The sequence below is a fragment of the Salvelinus sp. IW2-2015 genome, linkage group LG28 (genome assembly GCF_002910315.2).
Source record: "Salvelinus sp. IW2-2015 linkage group LG28, ASM291031v2, whole genome shotgun sequence".
NCBI classification, from domain to species: Eukaryota; Metazoa; Chordata; class Actinopteri; order Salmoniformes; family Salmonidae; genus Salvelinus; species Salvelinus sp. IW2-2015.
Genome location: NC_036868.1, coordinates 466,064 through 489,308, shown reverse-complemented (window position 1 = coordinate 489,308; position 23,245 = coordinate 466,064). Strand labels below are relative to the sequence as shown.

Here is a 23,245-nt window from a genome sequence, read left to right as displayed (position 1 = left end):
TCACTTTTTCGGCGACTCGACCAAATTCACATAGAAATGTGAGTTATAGATCTGTCATTCTCATTGTCTAAAATTACCCATCTAGGAGGTACAGTTGAAGTCGGACGTTTACATACACTTAGGTTGGAGTCATTAAAACTTGTTTTTCAACCACTTAAACAATTTATTTCACTTATAATTCACTGTATCACAATTCCAGTGGGTAAGACGTTTACAAACACTAAGTTGACTGTGCCTTTAAACAGCTTGGGAAATTCCAGAAAATGATGTCATGGCTTTAGAAGCTTCTGATAGGCTAATTGACATCATTTGAGTCAATTAGAGGTGTACCTGTGGATGTATTTTAAGGCCTACCTTCAAACTCAGTGCCTCTTTGCTTGACATCATGCGAAAATCTAAAGAAATCAGCCAAGACCTCAGAAAACAAATTGTAGACCTCCACAAATCTGATTCATCCTTGGGAGTAATTTCCAAACACCTGAAGGTACCACGTTCATCTGTACAAACAATAGTACGCAAGTATAAACACCAAGGGACCACGCAGCTGTCATACCGCTCAGGAAGGAGACGCGTTCTGTCTCCTAGAGATCGACATACTTTGGTGCAAAAAGTGCAAATCAATCCTAGAACAACAGCAAAAGACCTTGTGAAGATGCTGGAGGAAACGGGTACAAAAGTATCTATATCCACAGTAAAACGAGTCCGATATCAACATAACCTGAAAGGCCGCTCACAAGAGAAGCCACTTCTCCAAGAACCGCCAGTAAAAAAAGCCAGACTACGGTTCGCCAACCGCAATGACGGTAGGAAAGTATGTGATATATTGAAGCAACATCTCAAGACATCAGTCAGGAAGTTAAAAGCTTGGTCGCAAATGGGTCTTCCAAAGGACAATGACCAAGCGATACTTCCAAAGTTGTTGCAAAATGGCGTTAAGGACAACCAAGTCAAGGTATTGGAGTGGGCCATCACAAAGCCCTGACCTCTATCCTATAGAAAATTTGTTGGCAGAACTTAAAAGCGTGTGCGAGCAAGGAGGCCTAAAAATCTGACTCAGTTACACCAGCTCTGTCAGGAGGAATGGGACAAAATTCACCCAACTTGACCCAAGTTTAACAATTTTAAGGCAATGCTACCAAATACTAATTGAGTGTATGTAAACTTCTGACCCACTGGGAATGTGATGAAAGAAATGAAAGCTGAAATAAATCATTCTCTCTACTATTATTCTGACATTTCACATTCTGAAAATAAAGTGGTGATCCTAACTGACCTAAAACAGGGATTTTTTACTAGGATTGAATGTCTGGAATTGTGAAAAACTGAGTTTAAATGTATTTGGCTAAGGTGTATGTAAACTTCCGACTTCAACTGTATCTACCAGGAATAATTAATCATAACAAGTAGTATCTACCAGGAATAATGAAACAGAATTATAATAAATGTTTAGAGAATCTACTAATAATGTATGACCCCTGGAGTCGGTCACTCTTAATATTTTTTTACAGAATATTTTAATATAATTTCATCACTCAAAATCTTGCCAAAGCATAATCTGTAGGTGGGTTCAAATTACTTAAAAAATAATTTGACATGATTTATATTAATTGGGTCATGAACATAAGGGAGAGGTTAAACGTTGGCTAAGTCTGGCATAAGCTTACATTAACTCTGTTGCAGTGGTCTTAGGTAGTCTCCATATATAGGCTATTCCCTCCATCGCTGTCCAGTTGAAGAGCTTGTGATCTCCATGCAGCACCACAGCACCATGCGCCTTTGGAAAAGCACCCCTCAGTCTCAGAAGATGTCCTTCTGAAGACATGCATCCATGTGTTTATTGAAATCCATGTGCGTATTCAAAATTATCTAAATTCCCCAAATTTCTTTAGCCTATAACTTTAATAATTTAATGTTTAATTTAGGCCTATCCAAATAAAAAAAATAGGCCTTGAACTTGTAGGCATTGCAATTTAGGCTATCATTTTGGGGACTGGTGTATTGAGGAACAATTTTAGAACTCTATTTGTGTTTTTATTATAGGGCTCTCTTTAAAAAGAGACCCTAGCTCACAGGCCTCTAAATATTGCCTCTAAATACATTTTTAACAAAATAGTGAAAGACGTACGTGCAGTGGCTGATAGGGAAAACTAATCTGGCAATAAGAATAGGCTGTAGATAGTCTTGACCATTTGGGACCACTTGGCTATTTGGCTCAGGACAGGTTATAGCCAAGACTTAATTGATATTTAGTTTTGTCTCATTTATTGATATGGATATAGCCTCTTTGTGATGGGGTTGTGTAACGCAAATGGCTATAACGAGCCTACATACAGAGTGGAATTCACTAATACAACAGTCTAAAAGGCCTAATATAAGGCCAACAGTCCGTGCTCCCAAATATTGGACAAAGTGTGTGATTCATTAGTTTACATGATCACCACAGTATCCCTACACGGCTATAAAAATATATTATGAAATGATATGGTCATTAAATAACACAACAGCATGGCATATGGAAACAGGATGCACCTGAGCTCAGTTATATGTAAATAAGGTATTTCTGGGTTTTTTTACATTAAAAAACTGTTTTCGTTTCATCATTATGGGGTATTGTGTATAGATAGATGAGGAAAACATTTAATTTAATACATTTTAGAATAAGGCTGTAACGTAACAAAATGTGACCAACCGGCTCAAATTAAATTGTGTTTTTTACATTGGATAAAAGTAGACTCAGAGCTACAAAATCGTTCACACCCTCTTAAGATTTATCCCCACCCATCTCTTTAAGGGTTGTTCTGGGCATTCTGTACTAACAGCAGCAGTTAAGCACCCAAGCGAACTTGATAGCTACTTCCAGACACAAATGAGACAACAGCTCAATGAACATAACTCGCCCCAGCAGAGCTGGTTAAACTGTTATGTTATCCAGAACGTTGGTGACTGCAAGTGTGCTATCAGATTATCCGTTCGTAAATTCAGAGCGTTTAGCTCTCGGAGCGTTCAGAGCGCACACCGTACACCAAACGTTCTGACCTCATAACAGCACTCAAGCACCCAAGCTAACTGGCTAACTACTTCCTGACACAAATGAGAGAACACACCAGAGCATTGGTGCCTGTAACTGTGCTGCTGGCAACAATTGAATTACGCTTTTTGCCGACGTTTACTGACACCGGCCATATTGAACGTGTGTTGAGTGTTCATAAATTCAACAGTTACTCTGTGCTCTGGCACACTCAGACGAGAGTAATCCCAACTCATGATGTTACTACCCTGCATGAATCTGCAGGTAGCTAACAACCAGGTTCAATGTTAGCTAGCTAACATTAGGCTACAGCTAGCCAAGCAAATGGCTCTGAGATACAAATAATACGATCATACATGTAACGTTATCTAGCGAGCCAGCCAGTTAACGTTAGCTAGCTAGCTAACAGTACACTTTAACTTGAAATGAAACCACTTTCTGTCAAAATTAGAAACGTGTAATATCTGAAAATGTAGCTAGCTAGACTATCTTACCCGTGCACATCATTCATGGATGGACACATCTCCTGTCAGATGCCATGGTTACCCTTAGTTTGAAGATGGAATATGGAGACAGGTGTTTTCTCCAACTCTTTAGCTATCATGCTTGATTATCACTAATTTCAAAACATGGTACTCCAGAAAGTGGAGAGCAACACGTAAGCAGTTTTATTACACAATAGATGTATAGATGTAAAAAAGCTGCGTTAGACAGGATTACCTAGACATACTGACCAGCTCAAATAGACAGAAGTGGGCTATTTGGCAGACCGCTATTTGGCAGACCAATCCAAACTCACCTCTCGGCATGTCCAGCCCACTCATTATCTCAGCCTATCATGGCTTGCGGGAAGCTTGTCAACTTTTTCTGTGGCTAAACCAACTAGGCTCGTAATTTAACAATTTTATTCGTATTTACAGATGGCATAGAAGTTTGTTTGTAAGGCACATGAAAGTTCACATATTCAAGAAGGCATTTCTGCCCCAAAACGCATTTTGATTAAAAAAATAAGTTTACGTTCAAACGGCTCTCCTGTTAAGTAGTGACCTGCGACATATGCCTAGTTTCCTGAAACGGGTCACAAATGTGGAAAAAGGGAAGGGGTCTGAATACTTTCCCGAATGCACTGTATTTATAAGATCTATTACCGAGTGAAGGGTAAGTAAGAATTTAACGTGTAAATGTTAATTCATAGTCGGAACATAGGGTTTTGAACGTTAAAACAGATATGTAAACGTATACATTTCATGTTTCATGCATGGCTTTTCTTACAATCCTAACAATTTACATATGGATTTTCTTACATTCCTAACGATATGTATATTCAACCTTTTGGCAGCTATCTTGCTCCATACAAGTGGGGTTCCAGAAAATGCGGAACCGCAGCCACTCCAAAACTAATGAATAATTAACGATCTGCTTAACGTGGACATATTTTATGCAGAGTAAACCATCTCGCTTCACATACGCCTCTCTACTACTAGTACTACGGGTGACCAAATTCCGTTAAAAAAAAAAACGACCACTTAACTGGTTTGCAGGGTCACCGCGAGCTATCTAGTCTTTGGTAATATGGCACTTTTCTCTTTCTTTGCAGGTTGGATCGGTTATTTGCTTATTTGCCTGCTTGGATTGATTTTCATCGGATTTCTCTGTTTTTGTCTTTACATAAAATATATTCATCTGAAATATGATCACATACCGGGACCACCAAGGGATAGGTGAGTCAGTATTATGTAACTTGAATATTTATTTTAAAATGCTGTACCTAAAAGTTATTTTCAACTATATCGAGTGACAACGCATCGGATTTGTTGATAAGGAACTAGGTGAAAGTTAACCTCAACAGTCAGGGTCGCTGTTTCACCTGCATTTTCATTTTCACTAGGTGAAGGTATCAGTCATGTCATAAAGTTCTTATTTAATTTTATTTATAAAAAATAAAAATAAAATTTTTGGGGGTGGATGAGCTTAATATTGCGGAAAGAATGTTGCTTCCATCAATGTAATTGTCTGCATCATTTCCAATCCCCCTTATTTTTCATTTATGGATTAATTCGTCTCTTGTTCTCCCCAGTTTTTTATTTGGACATTTACCAACCATTCAGAGGGAGATGAGCAATGATCGAGTTATCCACGACAAATTCCTGGAATGGTGAGTTGAATGCTATTGAGCAGCAGTCGACATACATGCACGCACGCACACACATACACATGATCAGGTGTTGTTTTTCCCATTGACAATAAAGATCTATTCTATCTTTGACAGGGCTGAGACATATGGACCGGTGTACCGTATCAACGGTATGCATGTTGTGATGTTGTGTGTGACCTGTCCTGATACCACCAAGGTAAACCTGTGAGATTACTYTAATTATAATCTCTGATGGACTGACTACGTAAACACCTGACCAAATTAAGCAAGATTTTAGTTCTGGGTTAACCAAGATTAGTGTAATTATACATTTTACCATGTTAATTTCTGAACTTAAAGTGCTGTAAAATAACCCATTACCCCAATTCCCCCTTCAAACCAAACTGACACTTTTCTTTGTCTCCACAGGAAGTCCTGATGTCACCTAAGTACCCTAAAGACTCACTGGTCTACAAGCGTCTCTTCAACCTGTTTGGACAGAGGTGAGTCATCTGTATAATTATGTTATCTAAATATACTTCCTACTACTATTTATTGTGTCAATGTTTTGGTTGGTACAAACTCTCAACACAATCCCTTCTAATGCTGGTTATCGCATGTGTAGCCTACAGAGCATATAGACATTCAACCGGGACAACTTGGTCAGTTAATTCAGTCTTAGGGTAAATACTCTGTTGTCCTTCTTCTTCATAGGTTTTTGGGAAGTGGCCTGGTCACAGCACAGAATCATGATGAGTGGTACAAACAGCGAAGAATAATGGACCCTGCCTTTAGCAGTCTGTAAGTCACTTATCCATTTCACATGGTGTAATAATCAATTGATCAATCGACTCATTGATCACTCCATTGATCAATCCATCCAGCCATCCATCTGTTCATCCATCCATCATTGCTGTGTATTGTTAGGTACCTGCGGGGTCAGATGGGTGCGTTCAACGAGAGGGCAGAGAAGCTGATGGATAAACTGGCAGACATGGCTGACACCAACACAGCTGCCAACATGCAKCACATGTTCAACTGTGTGACACTGGATGTCATCACTAAGGTAACGGTCACTTCCTGTTCCCCTCAGATCCCCACACTGCCCTTATGCTTTATTCTTTCTCTTATAAAGCTACATTTGTTTGTATATCTGACAGTAAAAAATTGTCATAACAGGCAGTTTTCTGCTTATGACAACTGATAACACACTCATTACCTAAGCTATATACAATTTAGTCTCACCAAGCCAATGTGCTAGCTATAATTAGCATAACTAGAACCAGGAGTTTTACCTTACCGTGTTGTAAGATGTTGTCAATCCTCTGTTTTTATATKATCTGTAGGTGGCGTTTGGAGTGGAGCTGGATCTGTTGAAGGAGAGGGACTCTCCGTTCCCCAACGCTATAGAGATGTGTCTGAAGGGAYRGATCCACTATCTCAGAGACTTCACCTTCCAGGTAAATAATGACATCAAGTATGTTAGTGATGCTTCTCCAGAACGATGGCTTATTGAATTMATCTATTTGAAATCCTACAGTTTCATCAGATACAGTCCTATTTTATAGGAAACAAATACAGTGAAAACATTGACACTCATGAACAGTTTGTTCTAGTCTGTTGTTGCCATTCTTCCAAGTAGGAAGCCTGTAAGATGTGGCTAAATGCACCATAATGCGTTTTACAGCGCCACAGTCCCTAGATGGGATTTAAATAAATGGTCGGATGACATATCTCTAAATATGTAGGATTTTATTTTGAGCCCGTTTGCTACAGCAGGAAAATAATCCTGCAGCAACAGAAATGTGAATTATTATGTGGATTATAATTAATGGACATTTTTTGTTTTTGTAGGGGTTGATACATTTTACATCAGGGCATATCAAGTCTGACATTTTTAAGTGGAAATTACAAACTTTACAAGCCTCTTTAAACATTCAATACACACATTTGCATTTCCTGCTGTGCAGGAAAATTCACATAATTTAAAAGGAGTAATCAAATTAAGATCCTACATATGTAGTTCTACCCAAAGAACAAGAAGTTCATCAACGAGGTGAAGAAGTCTTGTCAGCTGCTGCGTTTGACAGGCAGACAGTGGATCAACGAGAGGAAAATGGCCATCCAAAACGGAGCAGACGTTCCAAAAGACATCCTCACACAGATCCTCAAGACGGCTGGCAAAGGCATGTTGTAGTAGCCTGATCCTAGATCTGTACAGATCTGGGACCAGGCTAACATTGGAGACCTTTTACCTGTGACTCTGCATGTGACTTGCTAAAACAGTGATGTTATTGATGAGGTTCAGTAGCACCAGGTTAATGCAGGGACTTACTGGGGCTTAAGGCCCTGGGCCCAGGCCCATGGGGGGCCCAAGAGGCAGCAAAATAAAAAATTAATTATATTTTCAACAAAAAATATATACACTATATATTATTTAGACCCCTTGACTTTTTCCACATTTTGTTACGTTACAGTCTTATTCTAAAATTGATTACATCGTTTTTTCCCCTCATCATTCTACACACAATACCCCATAATGATGAAGCATAAACAGGTTTTTAGAAATGTTTGCTAATTTAAAAAATTTAAATAATCACATTTACATAAGTATTCAGACCCTTTACWCAGTACTTTGTTGAAGCACCTTTGGCAGCAATTACAGCATCAAGTCTTCTTGGGTATGATGCTACAAGCTTGGCACATCTGTATTTGGGGAGTTTCTCCCATTCTTCTCTGCAGATCCTCTCCAGCTCTGTCAGGTTAGACGGGGAGCGTTGCTGCACATCTATTTTCAGGTCTCTCCAGAGATGTTAGATCGGGTTCAAGTCTGGACTCTGGCTGGGCCACTCAAGGACATTCAGAGACTTGTCCCGAAGTCACTCCTGCGTTGTCTTGGCTGTGTGCTTAGGGTCGTTATCCTGTTGGAAGGTGAACCTTCGCTCCAGTCTGAGGTCCTGAGCACTCTGTATCAGGTTTTCATCAAGGATATCTCTGTACTTTGCTCCGTTCATCTTTGCCTCGATCCTGACTAGTCTCCCAGTCCCTGCCGCTGAAAAACATGCTGCCACCACCATGCTTCACCATAGGGATGGTGCCAGGTTTCCTCCAGACGTGACGCTAGACATTCAGGCCAAATAGTCCAGTCTTGGTTTCATCTGACCAGGGAATCTTGTTTCTCATGGTCTGAGAGTCTTTAGGTGGCTTTTGGAAAACTCCAAGCGGGCTGTCATGTGCCTTTTACTGAGGAGTGGCTTCGTTCTGGCCACTCTACCTTAAAGGCCTTATTGGTGGAGTGCTGCAGAGATGACTGTCCTTCTGGAAGGTTCTCCCATCTCCACAGATGAAAATAAATAAATATATATTTCACCTTTATTTAACCAGGTAGGACAGTTGAGAACAAGTTCTCATTTACAACTGCGACCTGGCCAAGATAAAGCAAAGCAGTGCGACAAAAAACAACACAGAGTTACACATGGAATTAACAAAAGTACAGTCAATAACAGTAGAAAAATATATATACAGCGATCGGTTGAAGAGCACGCATTTAGTTTTGCTTGCATTTAAGAGCAGTTGGAGGCCACGAAAGGAGTGTTGTATGGCATTGACGCTCGTTTGGAGGATTGTTAACACAGTGGCCAAAGAAGGGCCAGATGTATACAGAATGGTGTCATCTGCGTAGAGGTGGATCAAAGAATCAGAGAACGGGTTAAACAGACTAGTAATAGGGGTTGCAACAATGGAGGCATTTCATTTTAGAAAGAGAGGGTCCAGATTGTCTAGCCCAGTTGATTTGTACGGGTCCAGGTTTTGCAGCTCTTTCAGAACATCTGCTATCTGGATTTGGGTGAAGGAGATGCTGGGGAGTCTTGGGCAAGTAGCTGCGGGGGGTGCTGAGCTGTTGGCCGGGGTTGGGGTAGCCAGTGCTTATTGAAATTCTCAATTATCGTAGATTTATTGGTGGTGACAGTGTTTCCTAGCCTCAGTGCACTGGGCAGCTGGGAGGAGGTGCTCTTATTCTCCATGGACTTTACAGTGTCCCAGAACTTTTGGGAGTTAGAGCTGCAGGATGCAAATTTCTGTTTGAAAAAGCTAGCCTTTGCTTTCCTAACTGACTGTGTATTGGTTCCTGACTTCCCTGAATAGTTGCATATCGTGGGGACTATTCGATGCTAGTGCAGTACGCCACAGGGTGTTTTTGTGTTGGTCAAGGGCAGTCAAGTCTGGAGTGAACCAAGGACTATATCTCTTCTTAGTTCAATTTTTTTGAAAGGGGCATGCTTATTTAAGATGGTGAGGAAATTACTTTTAAAGAACAACCAGGCACCCTCTACTGACGGGATGAGGTCAATATCCTTCCAGGATAGCTGGGCCAGGTTGATTAGAAAGGCCTGTTCGCAGAAGTGTTTTAGGGAGCGTTTGACAGTAGTGAGGGGTGGTCGTTTGACCACGGACCCATAATGGATGCAGGCAATGAGGCAGGGATCGCTGAGATCCTGATTGAAAACATCAGAGGTATATTTGGAGGGCAAGTTGGTCAGGATATAACTAGGAGGGTGTCCATGTTTACGGATTTAGTGTTGTACCTGGTGGGTTCCTTGATAATTTGTGTGAGATTGAGGGCATCTAGCTTAGATTGTAGGACGGCCGGCGTGTTAAGCATATCCCAATTTAGGTCACCTAGCAGAACGAACTCTGAAGATAAATGGGGGGCAATCAATTCACATATGGTGTCCAGGGCACAGCTGGGAGCTGAGGGGGGTCGGTAGCAGGCGGCAACAGTGAGAGACTTATTTCTGGAGAGATACATTTTTTAAATTAGAAGCTTGAACTGTTTGGGCATAGACCTGGAAAGTATGACAGAACTTGGCAGGCTATCTCTGCAGTAGATTGCAACTCCTCCCCCTTTGGCAGTTCTATCTCAACGGAAAATGTCTGTAGTTGGGTATGGAAATCTCAGAATTTTTGGTGGCCTTCCTAAGCCAGGATTCAAGACACGGAAAGGACATCGGGGTTGGCGGAGTGTGCTAAAGCAGTGAGTAAAATAAGGCTTCTGATGATAACATGCATGAAACCAAGGCTTTTACGGTTACAGAAGTCAAAAAATGAGAGCGCCTGAGGACACACAGGGCCTGGGTTAACCTCCACATCACCCGAGGAACAGAGGAGGAGTAGGATGAGGGTATGGCTAAAGGCGATCAAAACTGGTCGTCTAGTGCGTTGGGACAGAGAATAAAAGGAGCAGATTTCTGGGCGTGGTAGAATACATTCAGGGCATAATGTACAGACGGGTATGGTGGGGTGCGGGTACAGTGGAAGTAAACCCAGGCATTGAGTGACGATGAGAGAGGTTGCATCTCTGGAGGCACTAGTTATGCTAGGTGAGGTCGCCGCATGTGTGGGAGGTGGAACAAAAGAGGTATCTGCGGCATGTTGAGTGGGGCTAGGGGCTCCGTAGTAAAATAAAACAATGATAACTACCCTAAACAACAGTATACAAGGCATTTTGACATCAGAGAGAGACATAAAGCGAGGCATTAAGCAATCACAGGTGTTGATTGGGAGAGCTAGCTAAGACAACAACGGGTAAGACAACAGCTAATCAGCTAAGACAACAACAACAGGTAAAATGGCGATGAATGGGCAGAGAGGGTCAGTTAACTACACACAGGGCCTGAGTTCGAGGCTGGGGCTGACAGATAAACAAAATGGAGTACCGTGATTAATTGGATTAACTGCCTTGATTGGATAACTGATTAATACAAAGAAAATGAAATAAGCTGCAAGCCTAAGCCCATACATAAGGCAAAAACAAGAAATTGCCAAAATAAAGGAAACACCAACGTATTGTCTTAAAAGTGTGTTTGGCACGGTGCCTATGAGTTCTTAATCGGGCCCTGAGTAGCACTATTGTCTCAATGCTGTAAACTGATATATTTCCATCATTTCAGAGGAAAACATAGCAAACGATGATGAGGAGCTTATGCTGGACAACTTTGTGACGTTCTTCATTGCTGGTACGTCTACCTGAAATAAGCGCTATTCTTTCTTTTATTCCATCTTACTAATATAGTTTTTCCCGCACAATTGAAGTTTGAAGAAACAAAAGTGACAGTGTTTTTGTTGTTTTAATCTTGACAGGGCAAGAGACAACAGCCAATCAACTAGCTTTTGCCGTCATGGAACTGGGAAGGCTGCCAGAGATATTGACGAAGTAGGTGTCACGCCCTGTCTATTTCACCTGTCCTTGTGATTGTCTCCACCCCCTCCAGGTGTCGCTTATTTTCCCCAGTGTATTTATCCCTGTGTTTCCTGTCTCTCCGTGCTAGTTCGTACTATCAAGGCGAGACCAAAATGCAGACACAGGAGGCAGATGGTTGGAGTCTTACAATGGTAATTAATCCAAAGGGGTAGGCAAGAGAATGGTTGTGGACAGGCAAAAAGGTCAAAACCAGATCAGAGTCCAGGAGGTACAGAGTGGCAGACAGGCTCGTGGTCAAGGCAGGCAGAATGATGAGGCAGACGGGTACAAAGTCCAGAAACAGGCAAGGGTCAAAACCGGGAGGACTAGAAAAAGTAAAATGCAAAAAGCAGGAGAACAGGAAAACCGCTGGTTGACTTGGAAACATACAAGACGAACTGGCACAGAGAGACACGAAACGCAGGGATAAATACACTGGGGAAAATAAGCGACACCTGGAGGGGGTGGAGACAATCACAAGGACAGGTGAAACAGATCAGGGCGTGACAGTAGGACTTGTTTTCATAATTTATATTTTGGTTATTGATCATTTCTGTAATAAAAACAGGTTGGTTGAGTTTGTGAGTGTCTTTGACCTCTCCAGGGTGAGGCAGGAAGTGGATGACGTCCTCGGGATGAAACAGGAAATCAACTTCGACGACCTGGGGGAAATGACCTACCTGTCTCAGGTAAATGATCTACCTGTCCCATGTCAATTTTGTGTTGTCTTGTCTTTACTAATTATGTAGTATACTATTTCATACTGTACAAAAAAGCAATTCTGCAAAGTTGCTTAGGAGCTAGAAGCAGAGCTGCCATTTCTGTCGGTGCCATCTCAACTATACTTGTACTATATTAACTGCAGTTAACTGTGTGACCAACTGGATGTAAACCCGGTTCGTCTGAATGCTACAAGACTGTTTTAGCCGGCTGAGCTAAAGCCTATTACATCCCACTGGGCAACAACTGGTTCAGTCGACATTGTTTCCACGTCATTTCAACTAAAAAACATCTATGCGATGACGCTGAATCAACGTGGAAAACCGATTGGATTTGCAAAAAGACAAGGCCATTTCGTCTTTTTGCACCCAACTTTTAACTCAAATCCAATGACATGGTGAAATGTTCTGTTGATTTCACGTTTAATTCATGTTGACAACTAAATCAAATATAAATTGAAACTAGACGTTGAATTGTCTGTGCCCAGTGGAATGTACCTCAGGGAGCTAACGCAAGTGTTCAAGTCTCGGGTCAGGTAACTCTTCACATCGTTAATTAATCAGCATGTTGTGTTTGATTCATATCATCTCCCCACGTCAGGTTTTGAAGGAGACTCTAAGGTTGTACCCTACAGCACCAGGCACTTCTCGCTTCATCCCCAACGACATAGGTCATCAACGGCATCCCCAAATCCCAGCAGGCGTCACATGCGTGTGAGCTAGTCACGCTCAAAACAATGTGGATGAGTGCTTGTTGTTGATAATATTCTAAGTTTTAGTTGTGGTGTAACATGTGATACGCTGTGGTACTCAATGGTGGTAAAGGAATTGAAGTAGCCTTGTCAACGCCCTGACCTAAGAGAATCCTTTTTTATGTCTCTTTTTGGTTTGGTCAGGGTGTGATTTGGGGTGGGCAATTCTATGTTTTGTTTTTCTATGTTTTCTATTTCTTTGTGTTTTGGCCGGGTGTGTTCTCAATCGGAGCAACTGTCCTGTCGTTGTCTCTGATTGAGAACAATACTTAGTTAGCTCTTTTTTTCCACTGTCTTTGTGGAGTTGACTTTGTTTGATGGCAACTAGCCCTTAAGCTTCACGGTTTGTTTTTGTAGTGTTTATGTTTTGGTTCGGCGTAAGTTTTAAAAGAAAGAAATGTACGCTCACAACGCTGCAACCTTGGTCCTGTCATCTTTCAAACAGCCGTGACAAGCCTGGTCTAAACCAGTATGGCTCATACCTCCACATGTAGTAAATTAAAGTAGCCTTGGGTCAAAAGCCAGTATGGCTCATACCTCAATGTAGTAAATGAAGTAGCCTTGTCTAAGCCAGTATTGGCTATACCTCAATGTAGTAAAGGAATGAAGGGTCCTTGTCAAAGCCAGTATGGCTCATACCTCATGTAGTAAGGAATGAAGTGTCTTGTCAAAGCCAGTATGCTCATACCTCAATTAGTAAAGGAATGAAGTATCTGTCAAAGGCCAGTAATGGCTCAATACCTCAATGTAGTAAAGGAATCGAAGTATCCTTGTCTTAGCCAGTATTGGCTGCATACCTCAATGTAGTAAAAGGAATGAAGGTCCTTGTCAAAGCCAGTATGCTCTACCTCAAGTAGAAAGGAATGAAGTGTCCTGTCAAAAGCCAGTATGGCTCATACCTCAATGTAGTAAAGGAATGAAGTATCCTTGTCTTAGCCAGTATGGCTCATACCTCAATGTAGTAAAGGAATGAAGTAGCCTTGTCTAAGCCAGTATGGCTCCCATTTATTTAATGGATAGATTTAGAAGTCTCAAAACACCCTGATTGTGTAATGGAACTATGACAGGTAGAGCACCTAAGCTGAGATCTGGGTGTTTTGAATGTGAACCCAATGTAAATGTTTTAATACACAGAATGTGTTTTAAAACAGAATTGTAGGAACTCTGAAACAACCAAAGTGGTTTTTCAACTTGAATATTGATGTGAAACACTTTTTGTGGTTTCATGTGAAAGGCTGCATCAAAACTCAAAAACGGTGTTTCTCATAAAATCAATGGTTTAGTAATACAAATGGTTTATAGCCTAAATATTGATTGATGATAAGGGCCTATGGATAATTTTTTGGGGTGGCATTCCACCTCTTTTCTTTAATGCTTTACTTAGACAGGTTAGAAACAGGAGGGGCAGTAACATGGCACATTTTGCGCTCCAGAGTGGAGCGCTTGAGGCGTCACTACAGACCCGGGTTTGATCCCGGGCTGTGTCGCAGCCAGCCGTGACCGGGAGACCCATGAGGCGGCGCATAATTGGCCCAGCGTCGTCAGGGGAGGGTTTCGCCGGCCGGTATGTCCTTGTCCCATCGCGCTCTAGCGACTACTGTGGCGGGCCGGGCGCCTGCAAGCTGACCCGGTCGCCAGTTGGACGGTGTTTCCTCAGACACATTGGTGCGGCTGGCTTCCGGGTTAAGCAAGCAGTGTGGCTTGGCAGGGTCGTGTTTCGGAGGACTGATGGGTCTCGATCTTCGCCTCTCCCGAGTCTGTACAGGAGTTGCAGCGATGGGACAAGGCTGTAACTACCAATTGGGGAGAAAAAGGGGTAAAAAGTTAATAATAAATAAAAATACATGGTACATTTAGTTGAAATTTTAACCACTCGGCCACACTGTAAAAATTATTCTGGGCTGAACTGAAATTGAAACTAAAAAACTGCCAACATATATTTAATAAAAATGAATATAAGTAATGCAGAGCCTGTAATCTAGAGGTAACACACCTGGTTAAGACAGGTCACTCCTTCCCCACTGTAGACCAGGGTTCAATTCCCCACCCCAACCCTTCAATCTGTTTCTCCCAATTGTCTGTATCCCCTCTGTAATTTCAGAACTGTCTCAATAAAGTAAAAATACCCCCAAGTTTTTTCAAGGATTTGTTGATTTCATTTCACCAATGTAATGTAAATCCAATTTAATGAACAATTAATATACCTGGACTATTAACATTGATCCCCCCTTTGTTTTTACACTGCTCCTTGCTGTTTACTATCTATGCATAATCACTTAGAAATTACCTTGACTAACCTGTACCCCCGCACATTGACTCAGTAGCCCTACCTTAACCCCTGTATATAGCCCTTCTTACATCAACTGATATCTCAAAGTGCTGTACAGAAACCCAGCCTAAAACAGCAAGCAATGCAGGTGTAGAAGCACGGTGGCTAGGAAAAACTCCCTAGAAAGGCCAAAACCTAGGAAGAAACCTAGAGGAACCAGGCTATGAGGGGTGGCCAGTCCTCTTCTGGCTGTGCTGGGTGGAGATTATAACAGAACATGGCCAAGATGTTCAAATGTTCATAAATGACCAGCATGGTCAAATAATAATAATCACAGTAGTTGTCGAGGGTGCAGCAAGTCAGCACCTCAGGAGTAAATGTCAGTTGGCTTTTCATAGTGTGTTACTTTTAGATTGATTTGATTCATTTTACTTTAATTAGTAAATAACTCTATTTCTTAACTGCATTGTTGGTTAAGGGCTTGTAAGTAAGCATTTCACGGTAAGGACTACACCTGTTGTAACGCTCGTCGTTAGGTGGAAGAGAGGAGGACCAAAGCGCAGCGTGGTACATTTCCATATTTATTGGAAACACTTAACAACACGAACAAAAACAATAAACAGAAAATGAAACTAACGACGCTACAGACCTGAACATGTGAACATACAGACAACGAAGAACGCAATGAACAGGAACAATCACCCACAAACAAACAGTGAGAACAGCCTACCTAAATATGGTTCCCAATCAGAGGAAACGTAAAACACCTGCCCCTGATTGAGAACCATATCAGGCTAGTTGACAACCCTAAACCAAACATAGAAACACATAACATAGAATGCCCACCCAGCTCACGTCCTGACCAACTAAACAAGACTGAACAAAGGAAATAAGGTCAGGAACGTGACACCTGTTGTATTCGGCGCATGTGACAAATTTGATTTAATGTTACTCAAAATGTAATCATCTTTTATGAGGATAACCAAAGTGAGAGACAATATATTGATTGAACCCATTGGAAGTCTTTGGTTTTAATCACCTTTCATTTATCTTGAAGCGTGACTGTTTTTAGAGGATTGTGGGTAATTCAACATTTTTAGACTATGATTCTTTCACACAATGTTGTGTACATGTTTAAAGAAAGAAGACTGTATTTCTATATTGGTATTAAGCAGTTTGTTGTGCCGTGCAGTGTAATGTATCATGATGAACGGATATCGAAACCAACCAGACAATTTGACGTTCAGTGAGGACAGCACCCATTCCCACATTCATGAGTTTCAGAGGAAGAGGTAACTGCAGAGTCCTCGGTGCTTGCAGTTCAACCTCCAGTTACTGCTGGTGGTTTGAACACTGTGCTTGACAATGCGGGCCAAAATGGTATACAGTATCATGGTAAATGATCAAATACATGACACAATGTTAAACATTAAGACACCAGATAAAGGGATCTAGTTCTGCACTAGACAGAACTCGAAACACCAAAATAGTGTTAGTGCTCCCAGTCCCTGGCAAGGTGTTGCACAATATTTGATTTAGTGCTGTTACAACACACCATGTAATGTTTCAAAACATCTCAGGATGATGTGTTTAAATACTCCAGCAAAGATATGGTTTTGTCTCCTTCAAGTTGGTGGTAGCTCAGTTGCCACTAGTTTAGGTGTTACAATTCCCTTCATTTTAACAGTGTAGTCAACACCTCAGCACTCATTTTATTTACTAAACTGTCTTAAATCTTTTGTTTGTGTTACGTCCGTCGTTGAATGAGTGAGACCAAAGCGCAGCGTGGAAAGTGTTCATGATCATTTAATAATGAAACACCGTCAAAACAACAAAACAATATAAACAAACGTAAAGTTCTGCAGGGCTCTCAGCTACTGTGCAAAAACAACTTCCCACAAACTAGGGTGGAAAAACAGGCTGCCTAAGTATGATTCCCAATCAGAGACAACAATAGACAGCTGCCTCTGATGGGGAGCCATACCCGGCCAACAAAGAAATAGAAAACTAGAATGCCCACCCAAATCACACCCTGACCTAACCAAATAGAGAAATAAAAAGGCTCTCTAAGGTGACAGTTTGCCCCTATCTTGTCTGTTTACAGTTCAATTCGTATGTCTGTGGAAGGTTGGATAAGTTCTTTGAGGACCCGRTGAAGTTTGACCCAGAGAGGTTCCATCCAGACGCTGCCAAGTAAGTCACAAGATTAGTTTTTATTGTTTCTTTACAACATTTGAATTGATTAAGGCAGAACTGAACTCGAGAATCAACTTCTCTCGTTGAAAACGGCATATGTGACATCGATATTAGCCAGAAACATTTTTTCCAGTGCCAAAATTGACTAAAAAGTGCAAGTAGGTTCATTTAAGTCCGTATCGTCCAAAAAGGAGTTTTGTGAGATTTGTGTACAAGAGTTCATCATTACTTACATGTGTGTTGGGTTTTGATTTCAACATTTCCCACTAACACGAGATAAACAGCTGCGGTGATTGTGCTCCATCCAATGGTACGGCACAACACACAGACAGTGAGACAGACCTGCCCAGCAGCACAGCGGACCGGATTTTGTTTACATAAGACAACAAGTTATGCATTTTATACTGCACCAAACACCTTAGCTAGATGTAAAATTGCGCGACTAAAACCTTGTCGACAAAAATGCCCTAATTAATAACAGCTTTCTTGAGTTATCTTAGATTCTTTCTGACTATTTTGAGGATACACCCCCCTAATTTCTCTTAATGAGCAACAGAAAAACACATTTGGAATCTGTGCATTCAGTCACTCTTTAAGAGCTAACAGACATGTTGTGTTTGTTTCTGTCCTGAAGACCTTATTACTGCTACTACCCTTTCTCCCTGGGACCACGCTCATGTCTGGGACAGAGCTTCGCACAGGTGAGCAGACTGTCCATATGAAATACATTGAATCAACTTTATTTGGGAGTATTCTCTGCTGATCCTATTATCCATCCTAGTTAGATTACTCCTGGACTTCTGCCTCCAATTTAGACTTCTTTATAGTTGAGCACACCAGATTTGTCATCCTTTAAAGAGATCTGTTGTTCACAGATGGAGGCCAAGGTAGTGATGGCCAAGCTGCTCCAGAGGTTTGACGTCAGCCTGCTGCCTGGCCAGTCCTTTGACATCCTGGACACTGGGTCTTTGAGACCAAAGAGTGGAGTGGTGTGTAACATCAGACACAGAGGACAGACACCCACAGCCTGACCTGACTGGGGCCTGAACATGACTAGTACTTCTCTATAACTTACTTGTCTTATTCCTTACACTTCCTAGTGGAGCAAATTACCTCTTTCTTTCAATGAAGCACCTTATTCAAATATCTAGCAATTTTGAATAAATCGATTAATTATGTTTATTTTTTGTATCAATGGTGAAATAATATCTTAAATATAACGTTTCTATGTGATGAAGAGAGTTAKTAGGACAGACTTGACATAGGAGTGTTTGTTATTGTACTGATTCCTTGTTGCTTAATACACCCTTATCATGTTGTTACTATGCAGTATACCATTTATCACATCATATAAAGGTTACTATGCAGTATACCATTTATCACATAATATAAAGAGCTTTATAAAGTATATTAACTTTGATGAACTTCCTAACCAACATTACCACAGTGCCTCTGTTGGAGTGAATTTACTTTAATAAAATAATTGACCAAACATCACTGAGCTCCAGAAGGTTAGAATACTATTATCCACAAGGTGTCGCTGTGAACCTGCAGACAAACCAAGAACATTCATTCTCATGTTTTGTATCTTTCTTGTTTACATGCATTTTTATATTTATTTAACCTTTATTTAACTAGGCAAGTCAGTTAWAAACAAATTCTTACTTTCAATGATGACCTAGGAACAGTGGGTTAACTGCCTTGTTTAGYGGCAGAATGACAGATTTTTACCRTGTCAGATCAGGGATTCGATCTTGCAACCTTTCGGTTACTGGTCCAACGCTCTAACCACTAGGCTACCTGCTGCCCCATYTGATCTCATTTTAGACACCTGTTGACTGAATAGCAAGTGGAAGGGCTCTACTTAGATTTTTATGATGGGTGACATTGTGAAAAGTCAATCTCWAGTGTGATATTTATTTTTCTCTGTAGCCTCAGCTTTGATGTTTCTTTATTAATTAGTCCAAAGTTTGGAAATGGTGTATCCATTGTTGGAATTGGGTCAACATGCCAGTGCAAGGATGTGTAGACTAAAGCTAACATTTGCGAATAGCAATTAAGAGGGCTATGRCATTCAGTTGACTAAAAGCAAGAGAGTGCTTCATTGTGTTACTTTAATAACATGTTTATAGGCAACCAACAATGCAGTTTTAAGAAAATACCAAAGAAAAGTAAGAGATAAGAATAACAAATAATTAAAGAGCAGCGGTAAATAACAATAGCGGGCCAATGTGGGTGGGCAACGGTGTCGAGGTAATTGGGGTAATATGTACATGTAGGTAGAGTTATTAAAGTGACTATGCATAGATAATAGATCATGCAAGTAGTCTGGGTAGCCATTTGATTACCTGTTCAGGAGTATGGCTTGGGGGTAGAAGTTGTTTAGAAGCCTCTTGGACCRAGACTTGGCGCTCCGGTACCACTTGCGGTGCGGTAGCAGAGAGAACAGTCTATGACTACGGTTTCTGGTATCATCATGTTTATGACATGGTTATAGCAGATCATATAGAAATCATTGAAATAATCATGATGTAGTTTTCAGAATGAACCACTGACAATGTTGTTTTAGAAAAAAAATACAAAATAATAGCTAGTGGTCTATTTTCATAATTATTATGTTGAATTTCTATTCTTGTCTCAAATCACCTGGAACTGACCATTTCAATTGCAGATTGCTGTTTTTAAAACAGACCCATTTTATTAATTKTATTGATAATTCATGTATTTTCACCTCTCATAACGTGTGAAGTTCCTTCCTGGCCCATTCATTGCATGGAGTTGGCACGCTCTCCATCTCGCTAGCTGCCTGCGTCTTGATTGGCCGTCTTGACCGAGATTCTACTGTACCATTTCAAACCCGAGTCTGCACTACTCTACAGTCTGCGGAAGCGGGGGAGGACCGTGCAAATTCCCAACGAGCTCGGGGATTCAATCCGCTGCCAAGGCACTAACCAGTCACCACTTCGGGGAAAAAAGGCTTATCTTTGAAATAGGTCGAGCACTGTGTCTGTTGTAAAATTCGTTCGTTTCCGTTGTCTCGGAAAAGCAACATGCTGGTATAGTAAATATAGGGCTAATAGTTGTTTTTTTATTCCTTCCAAGCGCACATTTCTGTTGGATTTTTATCTGAATAATTATTTATTTTCGTGGATATTTTCGTTATTTTCTTCCACTGTGGAACGTGCGGAGCACGATGTGCACATGCGGTGGGATGCTCGTGGGTCTCCTGACAGTTCTCAGATGAGTGATGGAGATTTGATCAGTAAACATTCGCATGTTTTGTTTTTGCACAATATATACACAATTTATGAACGAATGAAAAAATACCAAGAAGCACTGCAAAGATTCGACAGTGATCTTTTTTTGAAAGAGTTGTGCGTGCAGTCTTCTGCATGGTTGCAATAGCCAACATTTCATTGCCATTTTAATTTGTTTAATTGAACTTTTCCATCCGAAGTGCCACTGTTTGCATCATTTCCTTGTCATGTATTCACATTTCAATACAATTCCGCAATTGAGACTCGGATAGTTTAGCCTAAATATCCAGCTTATTTCCGTACCGTTATTGGACCGAGGAGAGAGCACAGACGGAGACATGGCTAAAAACCCGTCCGAGGGACCCAATGAGCCAGATCTGAATCAGCTACCGGACGAAGAGCTGCTGCAATGGGGCAAGGAGCAGCTGGTCAACAGGCTAAGGAGAGTGGACAGCGAGAAGTTATACCTGATGATCGAGCACGGAAACATGATGAAAGACATTAACCGGAGGCTGCAGGTGCACCTGCACGAGATCCGCAACCTGAAGGAGATCAACCAGAAGCTCCAGGACGACAACAACGAGCTCCGCGAGCTCTGCTGCTTCCTGGACGACGACCGGCAGAAGGGCAAGAAGCTGTCCCGGGAGTGGCAGCGGTTTGGCCGGTACTCCGCGAACGCCATGTGGAAGGAGGTGGGCACCTACCAGCTAAAGCTCAAAGAACTCGAGGCCAAACAGGAGACAGTGGTGCGCGAGAACACGGACCTGAAGGAGATCATCTTCATGCTGGATGAGGAGAGGAACGGAGCCGGTTCCCGGAGCTCCATAGACTCTCAGTCCAGCCTCACCAACCTGAACGGCGGGACAGGGATAGTTCGGGACTTCGGGGATGGCAGTAGTACCTCCAGCACGGGGAGCGCAGGTAGCCCCGACCACCACCACAGCCACAACCACATGCACAAGCTGCCCGCAGAGAGGGAGGGCAAGCTGGGCAGCACCTTCCAGAGGAGGTCCATGGATGACCTGTCAGCGCCACACCATCACAGGAGCATCCCTAATGGACTCAATGGTAAGTTTGTACACCTGTAATACACCTGTAATATACACCTGCCATACACTTGTCATGGCCTACATCGGTCCACACATCTGTATGCACCTGTACACACCTGTCCATAGGCCATCTCATCTCAATGGTCCTTACCAGCCAGGCGTGAGCTGGGATGTTAAATGCATAGGAGAAGGGGGGATTGATCAGTATTGATATTTMTACTGCATTGTTGAGGGAGCTTGCAAGTAAGCATTTCACTGCACTGAATACCTGCTGTAAACTAAGTACTTTTTAAATGTTGAATTAGARGTTCCACCAGCAGTAGGGACTAAAGAAGCAGAGCCATCACTATTTGACTCTGAGACAGACTGACCATTCAGACAGACTGACCCTTCAGACAGACAGACCTACTTCATAACACAGAGACGTTGGACAGTGATGCTGCCCAGGCCTGAGTACCCCTCCCTCCTCCAGACGGATCCAGTCAAGACCCGCACAGCACTGGATCAACCTGCCATATGACAGTCTGACTGACTGTTTTTTTTCTCCCCGACAGACAGCCAGCACCATATGTGTTGGACTAAACTATTATTATTGTTGTGATTACCTCACTGTTGCTGTGTTTAAATCAGCTTCTCATCCTGAGATGAAGTCATGATTGGGATGCTTACTGTAACACAGGTAATGTACACACACACACACACACACACACACACACACACACACACACACACACACACACACACACACACACACACACACACACACACAGCCTAAGTAGCCTCTTCAGTGTCCTACCATCAGATTGATGTGTGGTGAATTAGGTCACTGAGTATCACGGCCCTGAAGGAAGAAGAGCAGACTATTTTAATCGCTTTTAGAAGGTCTCAGGCAAATTGATTTTGGATGAGTTCACTGATTATCACTGTTGTCTTTGGCTCTTGAGGAGCTCTCTCTCTCTCTCTCTCTCTCTCTCTCTCTTTCTCTCTCTTTCTCTCTCTCTCTCTCTCCTCTCTCTCTCTCTCTCTCTCTCTCTCTCTCTCTCTCTCTCTCTCTCTCTCTCTCTTTGTCTCTGGCCTGTTTAGGGTCTCTCTCTCAATTTCAATTCAATTCAGGAGACTTTATTGACATGATAAGTTAAATTAGTTACATTGTCAAAGTATACATATAAAAAAAATAGTGTGACCAACAGCAATAAGGCATCAATATCAATGAGAATATTAATCCGTTAAAGCAATAGCTGTAAGGCAGTAACATGACTGAGAAGCCCCATCACATGGTATGAAATCCAAAACAAAATGGGAAATATGATTGACATTACATTACATTTTCACTGGCTGTCCCTCAGGTTGTAGCAGGAGGACACATATTTGGCTGCAAAAACATTTACTCTTTTCACCCAATAAATATATTTTTTAAATTCTTCAGCTGTTATAGTTTCAAATTTTTTGTAATGAATTAAAATTTGGGGAAAGAAAGATTATCTTATGTCTGAGTATTTGTCACAGTGTAATAGGAAATGCAGCTCTGTCTCTACCTCTCCCCTGGAGCAGAGTGAGCACAACCTGTCCTCTCTGGGCAGCCAGGTTTGTCTGTGACGAC

At 41.6% G+C, this 23,245-nt stretch overlaps 2 protein-coding genes across 4 annotated transcripts in view; both read left to right on the top strand.

The window, feature by feature from the left end:
* Window positions 1-3,879: 3,879 nt before the first annotated feature.
* LOC111954047 (cholesterol 24-hydroxylase) lies at window positions 3,880-18,370 on the top strand. Of its 2 annotated transcripts, XM_070435957.1 has the most exons (16): window positions 4,207-4,749; window positions 5,106-5,183; window positions 5,298-5,379; window positions 5,592-5,665; window positions 5,877-5,963; window positions 6,090-6,228; window positions 6,509-6,622; window positions 7,186-7,348; window positions 11,114-11,179; window positions 11,304-11,376; window positions 12,008-12,092; window positions 12,724-12,834; window positions 16,319-16,321; window positions 17,248-17,336; window positions 17,974-18,040; window positions 18,215-18,370. In XM_070435957.1, the coding sequence occupies exons 1-16, from the start codon at window positions 4,601-4,603 to the stop codon at window positions 18,368-18,370; spliced, it is 1,536 nt and encodes a 511-aa protein (XP_070292058.1). In that variant the 5' UTR covers window positions 4,207-4,600. The 2 variants fall into 2 exon arrangements, with proteins under 2 accessions (XP_070292057.1, XP_070292058.1); XM_070435956.1 differs by lacking the exons at window positions 16,319-16,321; window positions 17,248-17,336; window positions 17,974-18,040; window positions 18,215-18,370 and adding an exon at window positions 3,880-4,186 and having other exon boundaries at window positions 4,626-4,749; window positions 12,724-13,018.
* A 1,755-nt stretch (window positions 18,371-20,125) lies between these two features.
* The window catches only part of LOC111954575 (coiled-coil domain-containing protein 85C-A-like), a 129,843-nt gene continuing 126,723 nt past the window's right edge, over window positions 20,126-23,245 (top strand). Inside the window, exon 1 of one of the 2 annotated variants that reach the window (XM_070435958.1) lies at window positions 20,126-21,664. In XM_070435958.1, the coding sequence (XP_070292059.1) occupies window positions 20,935-21,664 (730 nt within the window). In that variant the 5' untranslated portion in view covers window positions 20,126-20,934. The remainder of the gene's footprint in view (window positions 21,665-23,245) is intronic. The other variant, XM_023974421.2, reaches the window with a different exon arrangement.